Source organism: Cebus imitator, unplaced genomic scaffold (genome assembly GCF_001604975.1).
Source record: "Cebus imitator isolate Cc_AM_T3 unplaced genomic scaffold, Cebus_imitator-1.0 Scaffold82, whole genome shotgun sequence".
Lineage (NCBI taxonomy): Eukaryota > Metazoa > Chordata > Mammalia > Primates > Cebidae > Cebus > Cebus imitator.
Genome location: NW_016107397.1, coordinates 5219763 through 5245609, shown reverse-complemented (window position 1 = coordinate 5245609; position 25847 = coordinate 5219763). Strand labels below are relative to the sequence as shown.

At 46.0% G+C, this 25847-nt stretch overlaps 1 protein-coding gene across 1 annotated transcript in view; it reads left to right on the top strand.

Annotated features, from left to right (window-relative positions):
• The window catches only part of LOC108307871 (transformation/transcription domain associated protein), a 135415-nt gene that overhangs the window by 61030 nt on the left and 48538 nt on the right, over positions 1-25847 (top strand). The window contains exons 30-48 of the mRNA XM_037740396.1: positions 1467-1535; positions 4401-4454; positions 4596-4616; positions 6494-6613; positions 6845-6964; positions 7692-7856; positions 7936-8117; positions 8320-8518; positions 9159-9287; positions 11425-11691; positions 13251-13457; positions 14274-14432; positions 14526-14660; positions 16074-16184; positions 17742-17888; positions 20784-20997; positions 21823-21948; positions 24171-24317; positions 25205-25457. Coding sequence (XP_037596324.1) covers positions 1467-1535; positions 4401-4454; positions 4596-4616; positions 6494-6613; positions 6845-6964; positions 7692-7856; positions 7936-8117; positions 8320-8518; positions 9159-9287; positions 11425-11691; positions 13251-13457; positions 14274-14432; positions 14526-14660; positions 16074-16184; positions 17742-17888; positions 20784-20997; positions 21823-21948; positions 24171-24317; positions 25205-25457 — 2825 coding nt within the window. The remainder of the gene's footprint in view (positions 1-1466; positions 1536-4400; positions 4455-4595; positions 4617-6493; positions 6614-6844; positions 6965-7691; positions 7857-7935; positions 8118-8319; positions 8519-9158; positions 9288-11424; positions 11692-13250; positions 13458-14273; positions 14433-14525; positions 14661-16073; positions 16185-17741; positions 17889-20783; positions 20998-21822; positions 21949-24170; positions 24318-25204; positions 25458-25847) is intronic.

The following is a 25847-nucleotide window of genomic DNA, read 5'->3' as shown; positions in this document are numbered from 1 at the left end:
CCCAGCTAATGTTTTGTATTTTTAGTAGAGACGGGGTTTCACCATGCTGACCAGGATGGTCTCGATCTCTTGACCTCGTGATCCACCCGCCTCGGCCTCCCAAAGTGCTGGGATTATAGGCTTGAGCCACCGCGCCCAGCCCAGGTGTAGGACTTATGAATTTATGTTCTGGTGATTAACATCCTTCAGGGAATGTTGTTGGTAAAATGTTGTTAGTTGAGTGCTTTGGAGAAATGTGTATTATCGTATGTATTTCTCAATGCCAGCGTTCCCTGGAACACTGACTGCGTGTGATGTCGGTGTTTCGTGAAGACCAGTTCATTGGCTCTGTAAGGTTGGGAAACACAGCCTCTCGAAGTTTGACGTGGACTATAAGGATGTTAAAGGCTCACGGAAGGCTTGTCTTAGAGAATAGTGTTTAGGTGTCCAAACTGTTGTTTCTCATTCCTGTTTTACCATGGAAACCTCTACAGGCAGTACCTGTAGCACATGGGTGTTCTGAAGGACTGCTTTGAAGAATGCAGGATAATAAAGATGCAGCTGTTATTGAATGCTCTTGTCGTGGTTTTAGCTTTAAGCCCTGGACATTTGTCTGCCTGGTTTTGCTGGACACAGAGGCTGGAGCTTGGCTACCAGGTGCCTGGGTTAAGCTAAAGTTGGGGGTCTCTCTTCCCATGCACTTAAATACAGAGCCTCTTGCTGAAGCATGGCCCTCACTCTGCAGAAGGAATTGCTGCCCTATGGCACTCATTTGCACAGTCCCTGACCAAATGGGGTCCATGTCTATCTCACTAGCCCCTTCCCTTCGGTTCCCCTTGTGTCCACTGCTCCCCAGCCACTCTGGCTGCCATTCCTTCTCTGGTGTCAGGGCCTTTGTTCTCCTCTTCTCTCTGCTCCTCTGCTTCTGGCATTCCTGCATTCTCAGCAGGAGGACCCCCACCCCCTCCTCTCTCAGCCAAAGCTGGTTCCTGTCTTCCTCTTACAACACCGTAATTGTAGCTACATACAGCAGGCATCTTTGTGTTTACCTTTTTTCCCTGTCAGACCACGGACTGCACAAGGACAGGGACATAAGGACAGGGATAATGTCAGCCCTTCATGTCTGTACCATGACACCCAGTGTGGAAGCCAACACATCCAAACCCTCAGTGAACGGCTGGGAAGCAAGTTAACGGAAGTAACGAAGTAAATTGGCAGGGCCTAGTATTGGAACCGCAGGAGTCAGGACATTGCCTTTTGTGTCACAGCAAGGACAGCCTTGTTATTCTGAAACATGAACAAATGCCAGTTACTCTCATTGCTAGTTAGACGGTTGCGCCGTTTTAGTAATGTAAACCCTGCAGTTCTCACACTAAACACGATAGAAATTAATGATTACATATAAGTTTCCACCAGAGAGCAATACGTTGGAATTGAAATGCACCTGTTGTGAAGAAGTTGTGTCTCAGAATGTATTTTTCCAACAGCAACATCTGCGCAAGTGGATGGAAGTGGTGGTCATCACCCACAAAGGGGGCCAGAGGAGCGACGGAAACGTGAGTGACTTGTTTGTTTCTGGGAAGGGCACCAGCCACCATGCTGGGTCAGTGCTAAAGCCGGGACAGTGCTTTCAGTGAAATGCCGGTCAGAAATCTAGTTTGACGTGATTCTAGTCCTTATAAATTGTTAAACACATTTGATTAGTGTTCTGTTTTGCCTTTCTTTCTCTTAATTGCTAAGCATTCCTTTTTTATGTTTCTTTAAAATCTCCCCTTTGGTTCACTTTAATACGACTTTTCTGTTGAGAATTCTGGGGGGCTTGAATGTCAGTATTTCAATTTTACTAGCTCTGCTTTAAACAGTGTATTTTCTAGCCTGTCCTTGGCAGCTGCTGTTTACATGGTGGTGCGTTCCTCAGCTATTGTTTCCATTGCTTTCCATCAAGGGGGTCAGTAAATGTGTTTAATCATTATTGCCTGATAAAACCACTTAGAGATTTTTTTAGGACCTAAAGCCTTAACGGGAATGTAAGAAGGTATCCCATAAACACTGGCATGTGTGTGTTCAAGGTCTGAATCATCCACCCCAATTGTTTGCCCAGTCATTTGACTAGCCCTTCAAAGTACATTTGTATGGTTTTAAAGGAAAACCGCTTTAGGTAAATCTTTTAAAGTGTCCGATGTGGGTCATTAAAGACTTTGTCTCTTAAGAATGCATGCTTTCTGCTGTTTTAAATCTAATATTATTTGTATATGTTTATTTTTACAGTTTTTGTTTTTAACTTGATGTCATCGCAGTGCAATTGCCTTTTCCATGCGTTTCCTAACACCTAGTGAAACTTTACAGCAGCATTCCTGCTAGGGACTTCCTCATAGTTCCTCAGAGGCATAATTAACGTGGCTTTTTGTCCTCGTGTGCCTTTGCTGGATGTGTTCCATCCCAATTTGGATTTTTTTTTTTCTGGCTTTATTATGCTTTGTTTTGACCATTGTGTGTCAAGGTGTTTTGTTTATGTAAGTCTTGTTTCCTACTGCTTCTAAACAGCCAAGTAAGCAAAACTAAGCCAGGATTTTAAACTTTTTAAAGAAGTAACATGCTACGCATGACCCTTTGGAAGGTTCGCTATTTATATATGCAGAAAAGACTCAGGAACTCTTCATGGAGAAGAGCAGAATATGTTAATGAGCCGAGGCTCCTGGAATGAGGAGCAGGTATCTCTGTGCTTCTCTCCCTCTCTCATCGGTTAGGTACTTCTGCTTTAAATTTTAAATTTTAAATTTTAAATTTGTTTTTATAGTAAGCTGTTAATTTTCTGAAACTCAGTTCTAGAATAAACATTTTAAAAACCTAGTGGGTAGATGAACAACTTCAGTTGAATAAAAAAGATTTTATATAAAGTCCTTAACATGGCCTAGTAAAAAAAAAAAAATAAGCAAAAGACTTCATGAAAATTTACAGCAGATGATTTGGAGATGGGGGCGCAGTTGTATAGGGGATAGAGTCGTGGGTACTGGGAAGTCCTTGAGCTCTTCCTTGAACGTTTTTATCATCCTGCAATTGTATTACTTGAACATCCGGGGAGGGTCCAGCTCTGTAAGGTTGTCTGCGTGTCTAAAACTCAGAGACCTTGGTGTTTTGGGGCCCAGAGACGGCCTACATGGCCATGGTTTAATCACTTAAACCTAGGGCCAGGCCGCATATTTTATGGATGTTACATAGGATGGGAAACAGATCTTGGAAAGTAACTTGTTCCTGTTTGGCAGAATCCCCAAAAGACATTGCTCCATTGAGACACTATAATTGAATATATGCTAGATAGTTAACTAAAGAAATAAAGAAATAAATAAAAGCTGCCCTGGAGCTTTGGGGGTTTTTTTTGTTTTTTTTTTTTTTTTGAGAAGTAAAATATAAAAAAGTTTACTCAAATTTTTTATAGTCAAATTGTTTTTAGCCTTCTCTCTCTCTCTCTTTCTCTCTTTTTGAGATGGAGTCTCTGTCACCCAGGCTGAAGTGCGTGGCACAATCTCAGGTCACTGCAATCTCTGCCTCTCGGGTTCAAGCGTCTGCTGTCTCAGTCTTCCAGGTAACTGGGAATTACAGGCACTTGCCACCACACCTGGCTAATTTTTGTATTTTTAGTACAAAAATTACTGAAGTTTCACTATGTTTGGCCAGGCTGGTCTTGAACTCCTGACCTCAGGTGATCCACCTGCCTTGACCTCCCTAAGTGCTGAGATTATTGGTGTGAGTGACTGTGCCCAGCCTGCCCTGGAGCTTTGGATAGCCCTGTGATCAGAGCTCTGCCCCATCACTGTGTTTAGGAAGCTTCCCTTTTTAACTGTGAGCTTATAGGAGAGAACGCATGACCGCATTTTATGCCTGTTCTCTGCGTGTGCACATATACACACGTGCATGCACACCATCACACACAGCTAGTTTTAGGAAGACCGTGCTTCACATTACACGATAACTCAGTGTCCATTGGATGTTGTCATGGCCCAAACCACCTGGACCGCTTCTGACTGTAGCTGCAAAGAGGTTTTTGTTATTTTTTAATATCTTAGCTCTTCATATAACATTTGAATTATTCACTTACGAAAGACTGTTTAAAATGTGCTTGCATACAACAAGGTCTTCTAGTTTCTCCCCTTTCACAAGAATCCTGAAGCCCTATTATGTAAACGTGCTGTAGGAAAGAAGTCCACTGTTAGACACTCTGTATCAGAAGGGCTGTGTTTTGACATCGAAGGTGAAGTTGTGCTTTTTGCTGTTGAGCATTTGTTAATTACTGTGTGCTTTCTGATAATTTGTGTCTTTACTGTCTTGTTAACCCCAATAACCCTTATTGTGTTTGAGTATATGGGAAGTTTTTATGTAAATAACATAAATAGAAAAAAGATGATTTTCCTCCCCATCCTCAGGAAAGCATTTCCGAGTGCGGGAGATGTCCCTTGTCTCCATTCTGTCAGTTTGAGGTGAGAACAACCTATTAACAGTCAGTTTGTGACTTGAAATGTGAAGAACAGTTTACCTTTTCTTTTCTTTTCTTTTTTCTTTTCTTTTCTTTTTACCTTTCTGTTGCCTTTTTTCATGCTGTAATTTTTGTTTTGGTTCAGCCTGCCATGGAAGGGGTAGAGGTGAGAACTTGAGTGGAGTTGCAGGAGGGGGTCGTTGTCGTTGCTGGTTTTGCTGTGACTCGTTAGCTGTGCCGTGGTTCTGTACTGGACAGAGTGCGTTGTGCCCTTGAGTGCAGTGACCTGTATTGTCTGTCTGTGGCAGAGTTGTATCAGTATCATTGCTGTGAACTGTCTGATGCCAAGCATGTTTTCTGTTAGGACGTTTTAAGCAAGACTCATAAGTTCGTGTGAGAATTGCAATGTCTGAATTATATTTAAGACTAAATTAGATTTTGCGTTCCTAACCTCCATCTGAACACACATAGCTAGCAACCTCCTGAGAGGAAACTCACACAGAGTATATTACATCTGCTAGACGTGGGAAGAATTACAGTTTCTCTTACACTACTGACTGCCCTGAATTTAAAACCTTACAGCTCGCTCACCCTACTCACCCACCCAGTCCCCTTCATCTCTCTTGCACACTCACCGCACACACACCACACACATTGGTGCACTCACAACATTGTGCAGTGTTGCACACACCCCGAGCTTTCCCCCTCGTGTAAAACGGGGATAATGGCATCTGTCATTCCTGCCTCCCACCGGTGTTTCGAAGACCCAAAGAAGTGGTTTCTGTGACAGCGCTTTGAAAGTGAGAACACAGAGTATAAAAGCGCCATTTTAGAACATTATAATTTCAGGATGGAACTTACTCTATCCTAAGTCTTGCAAATTCTGTGGAAGAGAATTCTGGGGCCCATTTTCCTCATTTCACACCCATTTTCTGCTTTGCCTTTTGGTGTAAAGAAAAATTCTGAGAAGTCTCTCAGGTGCTGCTGAGAGTGAGGCCCTTCCTGACGGGTGCGGTCATCCCCATCTTACCCGAGGATCACAGCGCAGCACAGCACATTGGAATACGTCCTTCCCTTGTGGCCATGTAGAATGCCTTTGAATGACAGGAGCAAAACTGGAAACTGAGGAGGGAGAGCTGGAACAACAGCAGGCCACCTCCTACTAAATACTTAGTACCAGAATTAGTTGTTTATATTTGTTAATATTTAGTTTCCAGGGTAAATACTTATGTGTTTTTTGAAGAACTTTCTCTGCTAGGGTTTTGTTTTTTGCTTTTTTGTTTTTGAGTCAGGGTCTCACTCTATCGCCCAGGTTGGAGTGCAGTGGCACGATCTCAGGTTATTGCAACCTCTGCCTCCCAGAGTGATTCAAGTGATTCTCCTGCCTCAGCCTCCAGAGTAGCTGGAACTATAGGTATACACCACCCTGCCTGGCTAATTTTTGTATTTTTAGTACAGATGAGGTTTCGCTATGTTGGCCAGGCTGGTCTTGAACTCCTGACATCAGGTGATCCACCAGCCTTAGCCTCCCAAAGTGCTGAAATTACAGGTGTAAGCCACCACACTGGCCTTTGCTAGCTTTTGAGGGCAAAAGACATATGTGCCCTTAGAACTTAGCATATGTAATGAGAAGACCTCGTATTACCATGGCAAAGTAGGGCATCCCCATGCTGTCCTGGCCCAAAGTGGAATCATCCCCGCTTCCGTGAGGGGGACTAGCATGGCAGCCCTGTAAGGCCACCTCTGCCACTTGTCAGCATGCATGACAGCAAACAGCACGATCACATCAGGTGTACACATTTGGCCCCCCCACACCCCCTCACAATTGACAGGAATGCCGCAGGCCACGGGCAGTCAGTTTCCTTAGGACACAGCACAGTTAGAACCTAAGGCTGGTAAGTTGTGGCTTTTACATGTTAACCCTTCGCTTCACTGCCTAGCCTTGCCAACATAGTTAGATTGTGGTAGGGTCTGTAGTGACGTTGACCTCTGTCACTCACAAAAGTAATTGACCTATTTATAATTTCTGGTTTTCTTGATCAGGAAATGAAGATTTGTTCAGCAATTATAAACCTTTTTCATCTGATCCCGGCGGCTCCTCAGACTCTGGTGAAGCCTTTGCTAGAGGTTGTCATGAAAACGGAGCGGGCGATGCTGATCGAGGTAAGGGCCACGCTGAAGGCTGCTTCTCACTCTGTCACCCTCCAGTGCTTGTGGCATCCTCACTTGGTTGTATTTTAAATGGACAGATGGAGCAGCATAAAGGCATTGGATATCCACATTTGCTTGTGAGTGTTCGTGTGCTGTAGTAACAAGGGACCGAGTTAGGTAGACAGAGCCTCAAGCTCTGAGGAGAGGAAGATGTGAGGTACAGTCTTCCCACATGTTTTGTAGGCAGGCAGTCCATTCCGAGAGCCCCTGATCAAGTTCCTGACTCGGCACCCCTCGCAGACAGTGGAGCTGTTCATGATGGAAGCCACACTGAACGATCCCCAGTGGAGCAGAATGTTTATGGTAAGAGCTGCGAGAGGCTGGAGTCAGGGGTCCCTGCAAGTGCGTGTGAGCCATTGTGCTCTGAAATGTTCAGTTCCTATTTCATTGTTGAGTGTCCTGCCGCTTTTTTCTCACATATATTTGAATATGGGGAACATCATCGCTGCTTGGTTGTGTCTATGAAACACACAGGCCTAGGAACCACTCTTTGTAGGACTTTGGTGGTGGGAGCAAATAAATGCTCTGCCAGAATTATAAAATCACAAAGTATGATTACTGTTTAAAAGTATTTTTAAACGCCCACACCTGTAATCCCAGCACTTCAGGAAACTGAGGCAGGTGGATTACTTGAGCCTAGGAGTTCGAGACCAGCCTGGGCAACAGAGTGAGACCTTGTCTGTACAAAAAATATGAAAATTAGCCAGGCATGGTGGCGCATGCCTGTAGTCCCAGCTACTCAGAAGGCTGAAGTGGGAGGATTGCATGAGCCCAAGAGTTGGGGGCTGCAGTGAGCTGTGATTTTACCACTGCATTTCAGCCTGGGCAACTGAGCGAAGACTCTGACTCTTTTTAAAAAGAAAAAAAAAACATCTTTTTAAAAGCATGCGTATGGTGCTTTTTTGGTAAGCCTTCCTCTAGAGATTTAGTAAGATTTTTAAAAGATTTAAAAAGGTTTGAAATTCATATCCTCTAATTTTCTATGAGTTTGGTTAGCTTAAAACAGCCTTTCTATTTGTTTTGCTTTCAGAGTTTTTTAAAACACAAAGACGCCAGACCTCTGAGGGATGTGCTGGCCGCCAACCCCAACAGGTTCATCACCCTGCTTCTGCCGGGGGGTGCCCAGACGGCCGTGCGCCCCGGCTCACCCAGCACCAGCACCATGCGCCTGGACCTCCAGTTCCAGGCCATCAAGGTAGCGCCCCTTATTCTGGCCCCCCATTGCCCAGGGGTTTAATGGAGACATGGTTCCCTAATTGTCTCTTCTTTGACAGATCATAAGCATTATAGTGAAAAACGATGACTCCTGGCTGGCCAGCCAGCACTCTCTGGTGAGCCAGTTGCGACGTGTATGGGTGAGTGAGACCTTCCAGGAGAGGCACCACAAGGAGAACATGGCAGCCACCAACTGGAAGGAGCCCAAGCTGCTGGCCTACTGCCTGCTGAACTACTGCAAGTGGGTGCCGCCTCCCGCCCTACCCCGAGGGACTGCCTCTGTCCTGAAAGCTCAGCTGGAGCCTCCTTCTAGTCTGTACAAAGCTGTGGTCATTGTACAGGAGAATGGGTTATGTCTCTGAGCTGCTTAAAGGCAAGTCAGAGGCATAGTTGTTAATGAACTTTGCTGTAAGTTAACCTGTCTTTTTCTTTTGACCCTCCAGAAGGAATTATGGAGATATAGAATTGCTATTCCAGCTGCTTCGAGCCTTTACTGGTCGTTTTCTCTGCAACATGACATTCTTAAAAGAGTATATGGAGGAAGAGATTCCCAAAAATTACAGCATCACTCAGAAACGTGCCCTATTTTTTCGCTTTGTAGACTTAAATGACCCTAACTTTGGAGATGAATTAAAAGCTAAAGTGAGTCCCACTCTTATGCTGTAGAAGGCTATGGGTTTTTGGTCTGGTTTTCTAGGGAACCTTGGGCCCTTTTCTTCTTCTACTGCGTCTCCGTTAACTAAATAGTAGAGTGACTCAGGTGTTGTGGCACATGCCTATAATCCCAGCTACTCGGGACCACGGTGGGAGGATTGCCTGAACTCAGGAGTTAGAGGCTGCACTGAGCTATAATCACGCCACTGCATTCCAGCATGGGTGACACAATGAGACCCTGTCTCTTAAGGAGAAAAAAAAAATTAGTAGGCTGGGCTGTAGGTGAGAAAATGCCATTGCTGAGGAATGTCAGGTCCATGCAGCAGTGACCCAGTGTTGAAGAGTAGTTTGTTAATTTCCTTGTTTTTAGAAAATGGCTTGTTTGATATGAGAAGAATAAACCAGCTTGACATCTCTTTTCCACAGTTTTTAACCTACCTTTCTAGTTGCTCTTTGCATAGAAGTCAAGTTTAGTAGTCACACCCTGGTTGAGTTCTAACTTGTTGGTGTGGTATGGCTGTTCTTCCTGTCTTACTAAAGAAACAAACAGCGTGGCTTTGTTTTTCTCCTTATTTATTTTAATTTTTTTTTTTTTTTTTTTTTTTTTTTTTTTTTTTTTTTTTTGTAGGTTCTGCAGCATATATTGAATCCTGCTTTCTTGTACAGCTTTGAGAAGGGGGAAGGAGAGCAGCTATTGGGACCTCCCAATCCAGAAGGAGATAACCCAGAAAGCATTACCAGTGTGTTTATTACCAAGGTGGTATAACTATGTCATGGGCATGAGAAGTAACCGGTCAGATGAAGGAATGTCTGTTTGTGTGTTAAGTTTGCTTCCCTGCGTTTATTTTTCGTGATTGTGTTAATTTATAGCAGACCATCACATTACAATTCTTAGTGAGTTTTAGAAGGCCGCCTTACTTTGGAATGAATTAACTTTCCCACATTAATAGATTCTAATAAAAAATGAAATGTATCTTGATGAAAATTCATGTAGCAGTTATTTTGTGAAAACCCTTGTTGCCGGTCAGCAGAATTTCCGTGTTCTATTTTCATCTCCAGTTTTGCAAAAGAATCTCCTAATAGCCAGTGAGCCTATGAGACTGTCTGCAGTTCCTGCTGCAACTTCTTCTTGCCAAGTTATGAAACCCTGTGGCAGCCGTAGTCCAGTCTGAAATGGGCTCGGGTTTTAACACCTCTGTACGTTTTTAGAATGGCTTTACAGTTTGTATTAGAAAGGGTTTTTTGAATTAAATGCCTGCGTTCAGTTACTTTCCCAATACTCACTATATTGATCCTCACTGTTAAAGGCAGTGTTTGCCTTGAGATTCTTGCATTGAGTGTGTGTTGGAATGCTTAGTGAATATTTTCCTAATCAGAAATACAGATGGCCGGTTTTCTTATCCATTTTGTCCTGGGGTCAAGGAAGAGGGGACTGTTGTTTCCATTGGCAGATTCCCAGACCTTACATAGTCTTTATCCTTTCAGACAGGCCTCCTTCCTGCAGTGTTGACATCCCACCCTGGGATCAGAGCAAGCCCAGGGGTTTATTCTTGGTCCCCTTACTGTTATTTGCTTTGTTCTGGGCAAGTGTAGGGAGATGGGGTCCAAAAGGACCCCTTCTCCTTTGTCATCTTCTCCAGGCTGTGCCTCCTTGGTCAGATGCTGCTGCTAGGGGACTTTGAATGTCGGGATGAGGAGAAAAGGAGCTGGTAGACTGGAGGCTGGGGATGCAGGTGTGGGGCTGCCAAGAAGCAGTACATCCTTGATGAAAACATGATTATCATGGAAGATGTCAGTCTTTCTGTTTTTCAGTATTATTAAGGCCTAGTAGACAGACAGTGGTTAGGACACTTAGTTGAATTGAATGATGCCGCCATTATACTTGATTTAGTAGAGACGTGTAGAATATCCCTCAAAGAAGGTACACCTTTTCTTATGTCCATGAAACATCTGTCAGATGCTTTCAAAACTGTAACAATTTTTTGGAAGTTGACATTTTTCCAGGTCACATTTTCTAATCATACAGCAGAAAAATAAGGAACAGACAAAAGTTGACCAGGAAAAAAAAAATTTCAATTACTTGGAAATTAAGAAACTCAGTCCTAAGTCATCTTGAATCAAAGGCTTCCTTTCCACCTCGCCTTCCTCCAGCCCTGTGTCCTGACTCTTAAGCCTCACCATTTTTAAATGTTGAAATGAATGTGGTGAATTTCTAATCGATATGTAAACCAAAAAGTTTCTGAGATGGATCTCAATCAGTTTAGAAATTTATTTTGCCAAAGTTAAGGGTGTGTCTGGGAGAGAGGTTTGTGTCCTACATTAAAGATGGTTTTGAGGGCTTCAGTATTTGAAGGGGAAAATTGGGCTGAAAGAGAAAGAGGGAGGGTGTGGTCATCCACACATTGCAAAAAAAGGGGAGCAGGTAGGGGAACAGGCAGTTCTGTGTTCGTCTCATGCTTAGGAAGTCAGGACTTTACGGAAGATACAGTGAACATGGAGCCGATACCTGTGGAGATCGTTAACCTTTTATCTCTAGCTCTGCTTAGGAACAGAAGCAGAGCCAGTTTCTTGCATGACTCAACTTTCAGCTTATTTTTTTCCATTGGGCAGAGTGAATTGGGATCCTAAGGTTTTTTTCTCCTTTCACATATATATGAAGGAAGACGGATAGGATGTTATTGATAACCTCATTGTAATACTTCGTGTTACATACTCTGTGTGTGTGTGTGTGTGTGTGTGTGTGTGTGTGTGTGTGTGTATTTTTAAGGCTTAAACCTGTTGGATGACCCTCAGTGTGTGTGTGTGTGTGTGTAAGACTTACACATGTTGTATGACCCTCAGTCAGTAACACAGTTCACAGCTGGAAATGAGTCCTTCCCACTGTCCCCGTGCAGGTCCTGGACCCCGAGAAGCAGGCGGACATGCTGGACTCTCTGCGGATCTACCTGCTGCAGTATGCCACGCTGCTGGTGGAGCACGCCCCGCACCACATCCACGACAATAACAAGAACCGCAACAGCAAGCTTCGCCGCCTTATGACCTTCGCCTGGCCCTGCCTACTCTCCAAGGCCTGTGTGGACCCGGCCTGCAAGTACAGTGGACACTTGCTCCTCGCACACATTATCGCCAAATTCGCCATACACAAGAAGATCGTCCTGCAGGTATTTTGCAAGGCCCCTCCTGTCCTCCATGTGGATCCCATGTGGTGCGCTTGACTCCCTGGCGCAATGTCAGCCTCCCCTGCTGTCTTTTCCCAATATCAGTAAAAACCATGAAAACACAGACACTATTTGATTGATTCTACTTAGAAGACCCTAGGGCACTCAAATTCAGAGAGACAAAAAGAGACTGCAGGGGGGCCGGGCCAGGGAGAGGGGATGGGGAGCAAGTGTTGACCTGGTGCAGTTTCAGCCTGGGAAGAGGCATGCATTCTGCAGGTGATGGGGCTCGTGGCTGCACACCCCATGAAGGTGCCTGGCGCCACTGGGCTGTGCACCTACAAGTGGGTATGATGGTACATTCTGTGTTTTATGTGTTTTACTACAATAACAGGAAATTTGAGGGGAAAATAACCCACACTGTGACTATCCATGCTCTCCTTCCTCCCTCGTTCCGACTCTGCCCTCATTCCTCGACAGCTTTGCTTTTTAAGGGAAATGTCACTCTTTTCCATTTCAGGTTTCTCTGGCAATTGCATTCTGGCCTCCAACTCTGACATTCCATGGCAAATATTATAAATATTCAAGGGCCTCAGCCCAATTCTCTTAGCTAAAGACGACAGTAGGTACTTTCGGATCTGTATCTCATGAGCCTGCTGCTGTGCAGCTAGTATTGAGAGCCTCTTCATGGTGTCCCTCGGTGGTTTGGGCTCTGAGGTTGGGCACCCCAGGTTTCAGTGGTCCTTCCTCTGCTCACACGGGCTGTGCCCTTGGGCAAGTTAATGTCTCTGTGTGAGAATTAAATGTAATACTACATTCAAGTGCTCAGCATTTGATCACTGATAGTTCCTATCTTCTGTGAGACCATCTTTGATGGCTTTCCCCTAATGTCTTTCTCCTATAAACCTTTGTGTTGTTGAACTCTGGACCCCAATCAAGCCAGGGGCCTCTCACATCCCCTGTCACGGACCCTTGAGCTAGAACTCCAGCCTTGGGACTTCACTGCTGTCCCGCAGTTTCAAACACCCAGGGACTCTTGACCTTCTCTCCTCCTCCCCAGTGCCCACGCACCAGGAGGTTCTGCAGCTTCTAACACCCACCCTGTTCCAGCCCAGGACTGCTCTTTCTGTGTTCTGTGACCTCACCTCTCACTTGAACGACTGCAACTGCTGCCTCTCAGTGCCTCTCCTGCTGGCCCTGTTCACTTTATTTCCCACCCGCAGCCAGAGGGAGATGAGTCGTGTACCTCCCTGACTCGCTGCTGGTTAGGCGGGACACAGGATCCCTGCAGAGAGCTAGGTCTTATCTGTCTGCGTGCCCCAGCCTAGTTCCACACAGGCACATAGCAGGTGCTTTGTAAATACTAGAATGGATGTATTCATTGGTTAAAACTAAACAAAACAGAAAGCAACTAAGTTGTTTCCTAATTAGAAAGTCCTAAGAAATGTTTAAAAAATTGTTTTGGGAAAATACCATGCCTTGATCCCAATGGATTATTTGTGTCTTCCTGTTTTTTAAAGCCTTCCTTCTCATCCTCCGTAAGTGTTTCTTCCCTGTTTTAGGTTTTCCATAGTCTCCTCAAGGCTCATGCAATGGAAGCTCGAGCGATCGTCAGACAGGCAATGGCCATTCTGACCCCAGCAGTGCCAGCCAGGATGGAGGACGGGCACCAGATGCTAACCCACTGGACACGGAAGATCATCGTGGAGGAGGGGCACACCGTCCCACAGCTGGTGCACATTCTGCACCTGATAGTGCAGCACTTCAAGGTGTGTGGGAGGGATGGTGGACTGTGGGCGTATGTCTTCAGGCACTCGCTTTGACCCTTGACCTCCTCTTGTTCTGCAGTAATAGGGTGGTCATCTTTTAGTAAGGCGGCTCTGGTTCATTGGTTAGTTTCTATAAGTGTGTATGGCTCTATCAGCATGGAAATTGCCGTAATATAGAGAATATGTGCCAGGTTTGTGCGTCTTTGTGTCTAAAGCTGCATTTCTGTCCTAAGTACTGTGCTTAGTTAACCCTTGTTTGCTACCAAATTTGTACCTTAAGGTGAGAGAGATAGTCCTCATTGACTCTAGATTTCCGTAACCAGGCTTGGAAAGTTAATTCATGTTGCTGGCACCTCCTTCTCTATGGCAAAATCACCCCCTTTGTGGGATTTGTTTGTATGTAAATGTTTCTTGTAAATTTAGGGTAGAGGAGAAAGGATTGTGTTGAAAGCAAATTCTTTTATAGCCAACTCTTAGAATTGGAACTTTGCTTTTTGTATGTCTTAAACTTTTACAATGTCAAGTCTAAAGTTTGATACATGTGATGAGACTCACCTTCCTGTCTGAAAAGAATTCAGTTTTTAAAGACTGAAGTATACTATTATAATGGGATTTAGTTGGGGTGGGGGAGGGTAATAAACACACATACATAAGGCAGGGAGAATTTCCTCAGTAAGGTTGGGATTCAGAATTCTTAAGCTTCAGATTGGTCTGTGTGTGTATGTTGGAGCTGAGGCATGTCAGGGTTGTGTGCGTGTGCGCGCTCTGGGACCAAGGTCCCGTGTTCGTGGCGTGATGCCGGCCCTGCGCCCACAGGTGTACTACCCGGTACGGCACCACCTGGTGCAGCACATGGTGAGCGCCATGCAGAGGCTTGGCTTCACACCCAGTGTCACCATTGAGCAGAGGCGGCTGGCCGTGGACCTGTCTGAAGTTGTCATCAAGTGGGAGCTGCAGAGGATCAAGGACCAGCAGGTAGGGGTTTCAGCATCAGGGTTCCCCAGTCGCCTTTCTTTGACCTTTCCCTAGAAGTCAGTCAGTAAAGCCAAGCGCCTGTGTGTTTTTAAGCCGGATTCAGACATGGACCCAAATTCCAGTGGAGAAGGAGTCAATTCTGTCTCATCCTCCATTAAGAGAGGCCTGTCTGTGGATTCTGCCCAGGAAGTGAAACGCTTCAGAACGGCCACCGGAGCCATCAGTGCAGTAAGATCATGGGCCTCTACGGGTGCTGTGCATCCTGCTAGGAGTTGGTTTGTTTATTCCCTACATTTAGAATGTGAGCTCGGTGCCCAGCTGTGTGCAGGAGAGGCAGCTGGCAACAGCCACGCTCACCAGATTGAAACCCAGGGACACATCAGTCCTGCAGGGGGTTCCCAGGCCACCAGACACATTTGCCTTTGCGTTCAGTTCATATCATTAGAGTTCTGTCAATGATGGTTGATTACTTGCAGAAAGACATCTACAGAAACTCTTTGAAGGAAGGAGTTGATTAAGAACATGTGCCCGTGTTGAGATCAATTTCAGAAAAAGATGTGTTCTGTTTTGCTGGGCAGCTGCCTAGAGGGTCCTGGGTATCGCCCCTTGTGGAAGGCTGGCCCTGGGAGTCCTGATCCCAATCTCAGCTGGTGTCATGGACCCGCTGGCTTGTGGACACAGGCCTGACTGCCCAACTTCCAGCTTCGTAGGCCTGAGGCTGAGCTCTTCTCGCACCCTCACCATCCCCCATCTTATGTGGCACCACGTCTGCCCTCGGCTCCTGTTAGAAACTTGGCATCGTCTGCACTTTGTCCATTGGCTTCTCCTCACACATCTGATCCAGAGCAAGTGTCACTGACCTTGCTGCAAATACCCACCCCTCCCCATCCCTGCCTCTGCACCGTGGTCTCAGCCTCCATCACCCTTCGCAGTAACCAAATGGGAGCTGCTCAGCTGCCTCCCTTTTCTTCTCTCTGTCCCTGTTCCTCTCTTTGCCTCCACTTTTATCACCCCTCGACTTTTCACATAGCAGTCAGGCTGCCACAGAAGTCTCTTTTCAGAACTTGAATCAGGGGAAGCTGGGTGAAGGGTATGTGAGACCTCCATAGTATTTTTGTAAAAATGTCTTGTGGATCTTACAATCCTCTGAATATAAAAAGTTGAATCAAGTCAAGTTACCTTTCCCCTTGCATGAGCCCTCCCCTTGACCGTGGCCTCCAGGGCCTGGGTGACCCCAGCACCGTCTCAGGGTCCTGGCTCTGTGCTCACTTAGGATGCATTCCCTGGCCTTTTCCCTCCCCTGGGAGCTATCTCTCTTCTCTCTTCTCGTGGCTGGCTTCATTTCAACCTAAAGACCTCCTTTGATGATGTCCTTTTGCTTCCTGGGCCTCGCACTTTTGTTCCCCATCACGTGAGCCACTACTTTTTGTGGCTGCTTGGCTGGCTAGCCGTCTGTCCTTCTGTTGGCTGTGTTGGCTTCACCAGGGGAGAGATGACATCTGTCTTTGGTATCCCTAGCGCCCAGACCTGCCTCTGTCCCTGGGAGGTACCGCATACCCGATAGCTGGGTGAACAAGTCAAACCTGAGTTGGAAATTCGTGTTGAGATTCTCTTCCTGCCTGAAAGGAGGTCCTTTTCCAGGTGTTTGGGAGGAGCCAGTCGCTACCTGGAGCGGACTCTCTCCTCGCCAAGCCCATCGACAAGCAGCACACAGACACCGTGGTGAACTTCCTAATTCGCGTGGCCTGTCAGGTATGGGCTCCAAGTGTCTTGCATCAGGGCGTCTGCAGACCAGAGGCTACTTACTGACACTCTAGTATGTTATCTGTGACAGTGTTGTCAAAAAAGATACAGACAAACCAAAGTCTGCAAGCTGGTTCTGTCATTTTCATACCAAATGCACTTGATTTTGTGGCAGGTTAACATTTCCAAAATCTACTTGTGTCTTTTTTTTTTTTTTGAGACGGAGTTTCACTTGTTACCCAGGCTGGAGTGCAATGGCGCGATCTCGGCTCACCGCAACCTCCGCCTCCTGGGTCAGGCAATTCTCGTGCCTCAGCCTCCTGAGTAGCTGGGATTACAGGCATGCGCCACCATGCCCAGCTGATTTTTTGTAGTTTTAGTAGAGACGGGGTTTCACCGTGTTGACCAGGATGGTCTCGATCTCTTGACCTCGTGATCCACCCGCCTCGACCTCCCAAAGTGCTGGGATTACAGGCGTGAGCCACCGCGCCCAGCCTACTTGTGTCTTATAATTGATATGATTTTTTAATTTTTTGAGACGGAGTCTCACTTTGTCATCCAAGCTGGAGTGCAGTGGTGTGATGTCAGCCCACTACAACCTCTGCTCAGGGTTCAAGCGATTCCCGTCCTCAGCCTCCTGAGTTACTGGGGTTACAGGTGCCTACCACCATACCTGGCTAGTTTTTGTATTTTTGGTAGAAATGGGGTTTCACCATATTGGCCAGGCTGGTCTTGAATTCCTGACCTCAAGTGATCAGCCTGCCTCAGCTTCCCAAAGTCCTGGGATTGCAGGCATGAGCTACCATGCCTGGCCTGATAACGATTTTTTTAAAAAAGCATTTCACTCTTTGAGTGATAATAAACTAATGATGTGCTTTCTAATTGACGGCATCTTAGCACTGGTGGAATATGGTAGGCAGTGATCTCAGCTGATCATTTAACTTCAAAGTGTTCTTTTTGCACCCTGGAGATGGGAACAGTACACAGCTTAGTAAAGGGTGAGATGATCCAACCTACAGAAAGAATGTACATTTAGCTGTTTAAGTGCTTTTATAACTTGGGTTTATTTATCATTCATATCAATTTTTATCTTTATGGAATTGTTTAGGAATTTATTTCTGAAACTATATTTCAAAAATCTGTTGTAAATGAAATTTTTCTAAATCTTAAGTTTTTATTCGTATTAAACAAAATAGTATATCTTACAGTTCCTTTGAGAATTTCCACGTACTGAAAAGGATCTGCTAAGTACCTAACCAATACATAATTCCTTGCCTCCCTGCAGTGTGCAGGGAGGTCCTGTGGGGAGCCAGCGGGGCCCACAAGGAATTGCAGGTCCCCATGGATGTGCTGCAGATGCAGGGTAGGGGGCCATGAGGGTTCACCAGTCAGGCTGGTCAGGGAAGGTGTCCAGCTCTGTGGAGGTCAGGCGGAAGAGGAGTGGTGGTGAGGGTGAAGGTCTGAGACAGGTGCACTGGCTGGGGCATGGTCGAGAAGCGCTGTCACTGGAATGACTGTAAACTTGGAAGCAGTGAAATGCCGGCTGTAACTCGGATGAATTGCTAGGTTAATGACAACACCAACACTGCGGGGTCCCCTGGGGAGGTGCTTTCTCGCCGATGTGTGAACCTTCTGAAGACCGCGTTGCGGCCAGACATGTGGTCCAAGTCTGAGCTCAAGCTGCAGTGGTTCGACAAGCTGCTGATGACTGTGGTAAGTAGAAGTGTCTGAAGGGCCAGGGCAGGGCCACTGGGGCCATTATTGTTGGGAACCAGCCCCAGCCCCATACGTGGGTGCCCTTAGTGCCAGCGGTGATGAGGGATTGAGAAAAGAAAATAAAGACAGAGACACAAGAGTAGAATTTACAGCATGGGTCCAGGGGACCAACACAAGCATGGGTACCGCGTTGGCCCTGAGCTCTGGGCTCCAAACACTTTATTATGTGCATGATCTCATTGATCTTATGGGTGTGGAAGGGGAGGGTGGAGGAGTGGGTAAGATAGCCTGGTGGAGATCCTTCTAAGACATGCTAAACTAGTACTCTGAGGTTATCACCAGTACTCTGACTGTTATCAGAGTGCTGCTGCATCAGAAGTATAGCAGATGCATCATGGGGCTTTTATCTCCCGAGCATTGAGGACAGAGAGCAATTAAAATCACTCCATATTCTGAGAACCAAGGCAGAGCCTGAGGTGTTCTGTGATCTCTGCCCTGCAAGGCTTTTCTCCTCCTTGCCAGCTCCCATCTGCAAAGACTTTCCTGGACCTTGTGAGCGGAGGTCCCCTCCCTTTTCAGAGATCTTTGCATAAGCCCTCTTTACGAGGCCCTGATGCAGTCTCTATGTTGAGAAGGCATTTGTGGGACCAAAGCAGTATTGCCTGCTCTGCAACCACCCCTCGGTGTTCCCCGGTATTACTGCGCTCTCACGTGGTCTTTACCTTAGGCCTCCTGTTGCCGCTTGATTCCTAATTAACTGCACCAATAATATATTTTAGTTCGGTGTATAAACTTCAGTGTACTCTGAGCCAAACAAGCTTATAATTATTTAGCTAGAATTAATGTAGGTCTCCCCCTGGCCATCTCGACCCACAATTATCAGATGCTATCGCCTGGGCAGGGACTGAACATTTGTGGATCACTCTGGGCCTGACCCCTGAGCCCCAAATCTCCTGTCCTCTTTGTCAGTCATGGCCTCTCCCACATTGCCCTCCACTGCTGATACCAGGGAGGGAGTCTGACTACTCTAGAGACTTGAGGAGTTCGAGACCAGTCTGGACAGCATAGTGAGATCCCAACTCTACAAAAGAGGAGAGAGAAAATTAGCTGGGCATGGTGGTGTGAGCTTGTAGTCCCAGCTACTCAGAAGAGGCTAAAGCAGGAGGATTGGCTGAAGCTGGGAGGTTGAGGCTGCAGTGAGCTATGATTGAGCCACTGTACTACAGCTTGTGAGACTGAGCAAGCAAGACCTGGTCTTTAAAAAAAAAAAAAGAAAAGAAAGGAAAGAATGGCTTTGGAATTTGAGCTCTCATGCTGGCCCCAAGTACACTTTGGAGTGTTTAACCTTAATACAGTTTGCTTGCATTTTGTAGACTCATTTGTAAAAGTTACCTACCAGTTGCCTTGGGCATTTTAGTTGACTGTTGCAACAACCTTTAAGATGAGCTTTGGATTTTTAAAACAGATTTTAATGATGAAACTATAATTTGTTATCAAGTAGTACTTAGGTAACAAGGAGCTGGTCCCTAAATGCTAATTATTTTATTTTGCTTGCTGGTTTTTTGCTTGTAAAAAGCATGATTCTATACTTTTCTGGTGGCAGCAAAAGCTATTCTCTTGCCTTATCCAGATTTTGTTTTTCTAGGTCTTGGCAGAATTTGAAGACTTTTACTATTGAGATTATAAAATCTATTGCAAGCACCTTATTATTTTGGATTGTGAAGACCATATTGCTTCTGTTTTACCTCTGCTGTGAACCATGAACTCTATTTTCTGTTTTATTCAGTTGTTTTGGTTTGTTTTTATTAATTTTTACTTTTATTTCTTTTTTGACAGAGTCTCCCTCTGTCGCACGGGCTGGAGTGCAGTGGTGCAATCTCGGCTCACTGCAACCTTCGCCTCCCAGGTTCAAGTGATTCTCCTGCCCCTGCCTCTCCGTAGCTGGGTTTACAGGCTCATGCCACCACACCTAGCTTGTGTGTGTGTGTGTGTGTGTGTGTGTGTGTGTGTGTGTGTGTATTTTTAGTAGAGACAGGGTTTCACTATGTTGGTCAGGCTGGTCTTGAACTCCTAACCTCATGATTCACCCACCTCAGCGTCACAAAGTGCTGGGATTACAGGAATGAGCCATTGCAGCCGGCCTGTTTTTGCTAATTTTTAATGCTGCCATCATCTGTTGATTTCATGATACACGGTTTGAAAGATGCTTCTTTTTGGAAGAGTGTTTGTTTTGGTTTTGTTTTTGTTTTTTTGAGACAGTCTCACTCTGTTGCCCAGGCTGGAGTGCAGTGGCACAATCTCGGCTCACTGCAACCTCCACCTCCCGAGTTCAAGAAATTCTTGGGCCTCAGTCTCCCGAGTAGCTGAGACTACAGGCATGTGCCAGCATACCTGGCTAATTTTTTTTTTTTTTTTTTTTTTTTTTTGTAATTTTAGTAGAGACAGGGTTTCACCATGTTGACCAGGCTGGTCTCAAGTGATCCATCCACTTCAGCCTCCCAAAGTGCTGGGATTACAGGCATGAGCCACTGTGCCTGGCCCGGAAGGATATTTGTATTTTTGTATCTTAAGAAAATGAGAAGAGAAAAGCAAAATTCATCGCAGGAACTTTTTTAGGGCTTTACTGATTTTAAAATAGTAACATTGGTTAGTATTGAATATTTAATACTTTAACCTTTTTAAAAGAGTTTGAATAGATACTTAGAGTGATTTTATGAAGGCATCATTTTTATGAAATCCGGTGGTCATTCTCTAGTGGTTTTCTTTTGTTTTTTGTTTTAAAACTTAGTCTCCAAATAATGAATCCAGTGCTAGATTTTGCCAGACTCTGGTTTCTAGAATTCCTTGTCATTGAGTATTCATTTCCTCTGTGGCCTGTGTTCTCCATTCCAGGAGCAGCCAAACCAAGTGAACTATGGGAATATCTGCACGGGACTAGAAGTGCTGAGCTTCCTGCTAACTGTCCTTCAGTCGCCAGCCATCCTTAGTAGCTTCAAACCCCTGCAGCGTGGAATTGCCGCCTGCATGACGTGTGGAAACACCAAGGTGCTGCGAGCCGTCCACAGCCTTCTCTCGCGCCTGATGAGTATTTTCCCAACGGAGCCGAGTACGTGGCCTTTTCCACCAGTGCTTTTCTTTGAGAATGGACGGTGGGCGTGGAGCTTGTTATGAGAGTGCTCATCCTCTAGTTACTGTGTTGAGCACTTTGTTATCACGTTCCTTTCTACTCTCAAACTTTCTTTTAAAAATGGACATAAAAGCCGGGCGCGGTGGCTCAAGCCTGTAATCCCAGCACTTTGGGAGGCTGAGGCGGGTGGATCATGAGGTCAAGAGATCGAGACCATCCTGGTCAACATGGTGAAACCCCGTCTCTACTAAAAATACAAAACATTAGCTGGGCATGGTGGCATGTGCCTGTAATCCCAGCTACTCAGGAGGCTGAGGCAGGAGAATTGCCTGAACCCAGGAGGCGGAGGTTGCGGTGAGCCGAGATCGTGCCATTGTACTCCAGCCTGGGTAACAAGAGCAAAACTCCGTCTCAAAAAAAAATGGACATAAAAACAGAATGGCAGCACTCATCGAATTTTGTCTGCTTTGGAAATTCAGTTCATCAGTTGAAGATTATTTCTTTAAGCTACTAAAGGGAAGTTAAAGTATCGTATTAAAGTATTCAATTGTTGAACATTTGGCAGGATAAAATTTTGACATATCATAAGTGTGTTTTGAGCACATTCCGTTAGGTTTTTTGAGTATTCTGCACATAGCCGTGTAGTATGGGAACCAGCCCAGAGGGGAGGCCCACACTGCTCTGCAGGGAGAGAAGTGGCCATGCCAGTTCCTCCTAATATCCGAGCAGCCAGCACTCAGTCCCTGACATCAGCACTGATGGGCCCCAGAGCCCTAACCATGTGTCTGGGTGCCCGCCCTGTAGGTACTTCCAGTGTGGCCTCCAAGTATGAAGAGCTGGAGTGCCTCTACGCAGCCGTCGGAAAGGTCATCTACGAAGGGCTCACCAACTACGAGAAGGCCACCAACGCCAATCCCTCCCAGCTCTTCGGTGAGTGTGCGTTTGTCCTGGTGTTCTGTGGTGGCTCAGTTTGGCATCTGTCCCTGTGCACTGGACGTGCTTCCCTTCGGGAAAGGGCCCTGGTTTTTGGGTGGAACTTAGAGACGCTGGTTGTTCAGGCGTCTGTTGCATTAGGCCCTCAAGGCCACCATCCCCTGTAGACTGCATCCCTCCCTCCTCTCGCCGATCCTAGCCCTGTGCTCCCTCCTCAGCCTCCAGCGCAGGCTTTGGTATGAGGGACGTTGCCAGGGCGCATGTGTCCTGTCACCCCAGTGTTGCCCTCAACGAGCACAACAAGAGCTAAATGCCAACATGTGGTCTCTGCCTTTCACCACAGCCCACCTGTGAGTCAGGCACTCACAAGACGAGAAATCGTTCCGTCTAATCGGTGAGGCTCTGGCTGGCCCAGGTGAGATGAAAACTGCCTCCCTCTTAGGTGATCGGGCAGCTGGGTCACTCTGGCCCCAGGTACCCAGGAGTCAGATTTATACATGTGCCCTCAGCTTTGTGGCAGACACACGTCTTTGATCCTAGATTTTGGCTTAGTGTCTCAAAATTTATTTTCTCCTTTATTGCATATTCATTGGGTGAAACTGTGAAAATACAAATGAAGGAAAACTAAGTACCAGTCACCTGTCAGGCTCTCTTCCTAGTAGTAATCAGGCCCAGTATTTTAGAGTGTTTGTCATTTTCTATATACATGTATGTAATTACCTATATAGATAGCCATTATTAGGCAAATGCTTGTCTGAATTTGCCAACTGAATATATTTGGGGGAGTTCATTGCTCTCCAAACTTGACAGGAGCTAGGAGAATTTGGTTAAAATGGTGTCCATTGCCATCCCAGCTTGCTATCTCTCTTTAGGCAGCAGCCAGGTGCGGAGAGTGAGAAGTGCTTCCGGGACTTTTTTAAAGTGGGGTCACCCTGCATCAGATCCCAGCTTCCATCACAGGGTAGCACAAGTATCTCCTCCCCCTGCTCATTGTCTGAAGGACTCTCGTTAAGAAGGGCTGACCTCATGGGCTCTGCCTCCCTCCTCTGAGGGGTGTCAAAGGCCATAGGCAACCTTAGGGTGAGGTGGGCCTGGGGAGCTGGCCACACCGTTGTCCCTGTGCTGGATCTGGGGCATAGTCACCACTGTCTGCTCCACAGAGGAGAGCACCACACTTGGGAACCACAGAGCATAACCTGTTTACATCACTGTCATCATCAAGTGTCACAGGTTGCCTGGCTTACAACCAGACTGGCCCTATGTTGACTGCTCTGTGAAGAGTTGATCTTTTAACAAAGCTAGCCTGAAATCGCCTCGTAACTGGCATATACTCTTTGGTTGTTCTATTATGTGATCCACAAATACAGGTTTAAAGTTTAATGAGTAGGGCCAGGTGCAGTAGCTCATCCCTGTAGTCTCAGCACTTTGGAAGGCTGAGGCGAGCGGATCACTTGAGGTCAGGAGTTTGAGACCAGCCCAGCCAACATGTTGAAACCCCATCTCTAGTAAAAATACAAAAATTAGCCGGGAATGGTGGCAGGCGCCTGTAATCCCAGCCACTCGGGAGGCTGAGGCAGGAGAATCCCTTGAATGCAGGCAGCAGAGGTTGTGCAGTGAGCTGAGATCATGCAACTGTGCTCCAGTCTGGGTGACGGAGCGAGACTCCATGTCAAAAAAAAGCAACAGCAGTTTAATGTGTAGGTCGAGATCAAGGTAATTTTCACAATGCCAATCATGAAAGAGAATTTTTCCATATATTATATGTTTCTGTTCTAATATTGGCTTTGCTGATTTTTATTGATCTTAGGCCGTTTTTCAGAGTGAGTGCAAATTGAATTCAAAGATATTTGGCATGTCCTCTAGATAGGCTAGATTGTTTAAAAAAGGTTTTTTTCCATGTTTTTCTTATTTTCCCAAACATATTATAGGATTAAAAACTTAGGGTAATTTGCCATAACCTAAAAATAAAATCCAGAACTGAAGGTAAGAATGTTGTTTCTACCGAGGCACAAAAATCAGTTCTCATTCATGATGATTTGATATAATTGAGAATTAGGGGTACAAATACAGTGTTTCAGAATGTGAGAGCTCACAGTGTTGACATTGGGATTAATCAAGACTTTTGTTAGAATACATTGTTTCAAATAGCGCATTGTTTCCACTTTGTTTTTCCTGGTGGTTACTTTTCTGTAAAACACCTGGCAATTTCTACATCTTAGGGACCCTGATGATCCTCAAGTCAGCCTGCAGCAACAACCCCAGCTACATAGACCGGCTGATCTCCGTCTTTATGCGCTCTCTGCAGAAGATGGTCCGGGAACATTTAAACCCTCAGGCAGCATCGGGAAGCACCGAAGCCACCTCAGGTGATGCGCTGGACGCTGGGGATCTTTCCTCAGACTCTGCTGTGCGGGCTGGGACTGAACTCTAAAGGGAATGTGCATTCACCAAGTCGTGTTGTTTTAATTTGTTACCATTTGCTCTTCAATGTAGGGGTTTAAAAAGCAGGACTTATAGTTAAAAATTGACTGTTATTAAGCTGAGTGGGTGTGGTGGCGCGCGGGTGGTCCCAGCTCCCCAGTAGCTGATGCAAGAGGATTGCTTGAGGCCAAGAATTGGTGGCTGCTGGGAGCCATGATCACACCTGTAAATAGTCACTGTGCTTAGTCTGTTGCACAAACTCTCTGTCTGTCTCTCTCTGTCTCTGACACACACCCCTACCTGCTTTTAAAGTCTACAGATGTAAGAATGCAGAGAATTTAAAGTAGTTGGACTTTTATATGCGTCATTCACCACTGAGAGTTACCAGTGCTTGCTATGAAACAGATTGCTCAGTCAGAGTTGCTGTTTCTGAAGAGTTAAGTCACAGGTTTCAGAGCTGAGCAGTGGGCTACAGGAATCTGGATGCTTTGTAGGAGTATGGTGCTGCTTGGCAGGGGCTGTGGTGGGCACGGCCTCTGGGTACACCTCAGAGTACAGGGGCCATGACTGGGACTTAATAGCTGGGTGTGGAGAGGCCAGGGCCACCTGCACCAGTCTGTCATCTCCCTCACCCCTCTCCCCACTGGGAGGGCTACACTCCCAAGATGCATGGAAGAATGTACGTGTGCCTCAAATCCCAGAGCTCTAGTTGCAGAAGAAATCATTGAGGGGGAAAAGGAGTAGAACCCAGCACGCCCAGCAAGGCTGAGTGGCTGCCTGATTAAATCAATGTGTAGAGACCCATGGGTTTTTTCCTTCTTGGTGCAAGCAGGTACAAGCGAGCTGGTGATGCTAAGTCTGGAACTGGTGAAGACGCGCCTGGCAGTGATGAGCATGGAGATGCGGAAGAACTTCATCCAGGCCATTCTGACATCCCTCATTGAGAAATCACCAGATGCCAAAATCCTGCGGGCCGTGGTCAAAATCGTGGAAGAATGGGTCAAGAATAACTCCCCAATGGCAGCCAATCAGGTGAGGTGGGACGGTATGTCACGTGACCTCCTTTTGAATAAAAGAAAATTCAAGCCTCACCGTCTTGATCTTTCTGAAACTTGAAGCAAAACATTTTTTTCTGCTGTAATTGCACTCACAACATCTTTTCTTGATCAAGGTGTATTTTTTTCAGTGCGCTTAACAGATGTTAAATAGAAACTCAGTTGCCCATCTTAATATGGCTTTACTCCTGTTAAAATGTTAAATGAAGTCCAAGTCCTGTAATCCCAGCACTTTGAGAGGCCGAGGCAGGCGTATCCCTTGAGATCAGGAGTTTGAGACTAGCCTGGCCAGCATGGTGAAACTCTCTATGCTACAAATACAAAATTTAGCCAGGTGTGGTGGCACACACCTGTAATCTCAGCTACTCGGGAAGCTGAGGCAGGAGAATCACTTGAATTCAGAAGGTGGAGGTTGCAGTG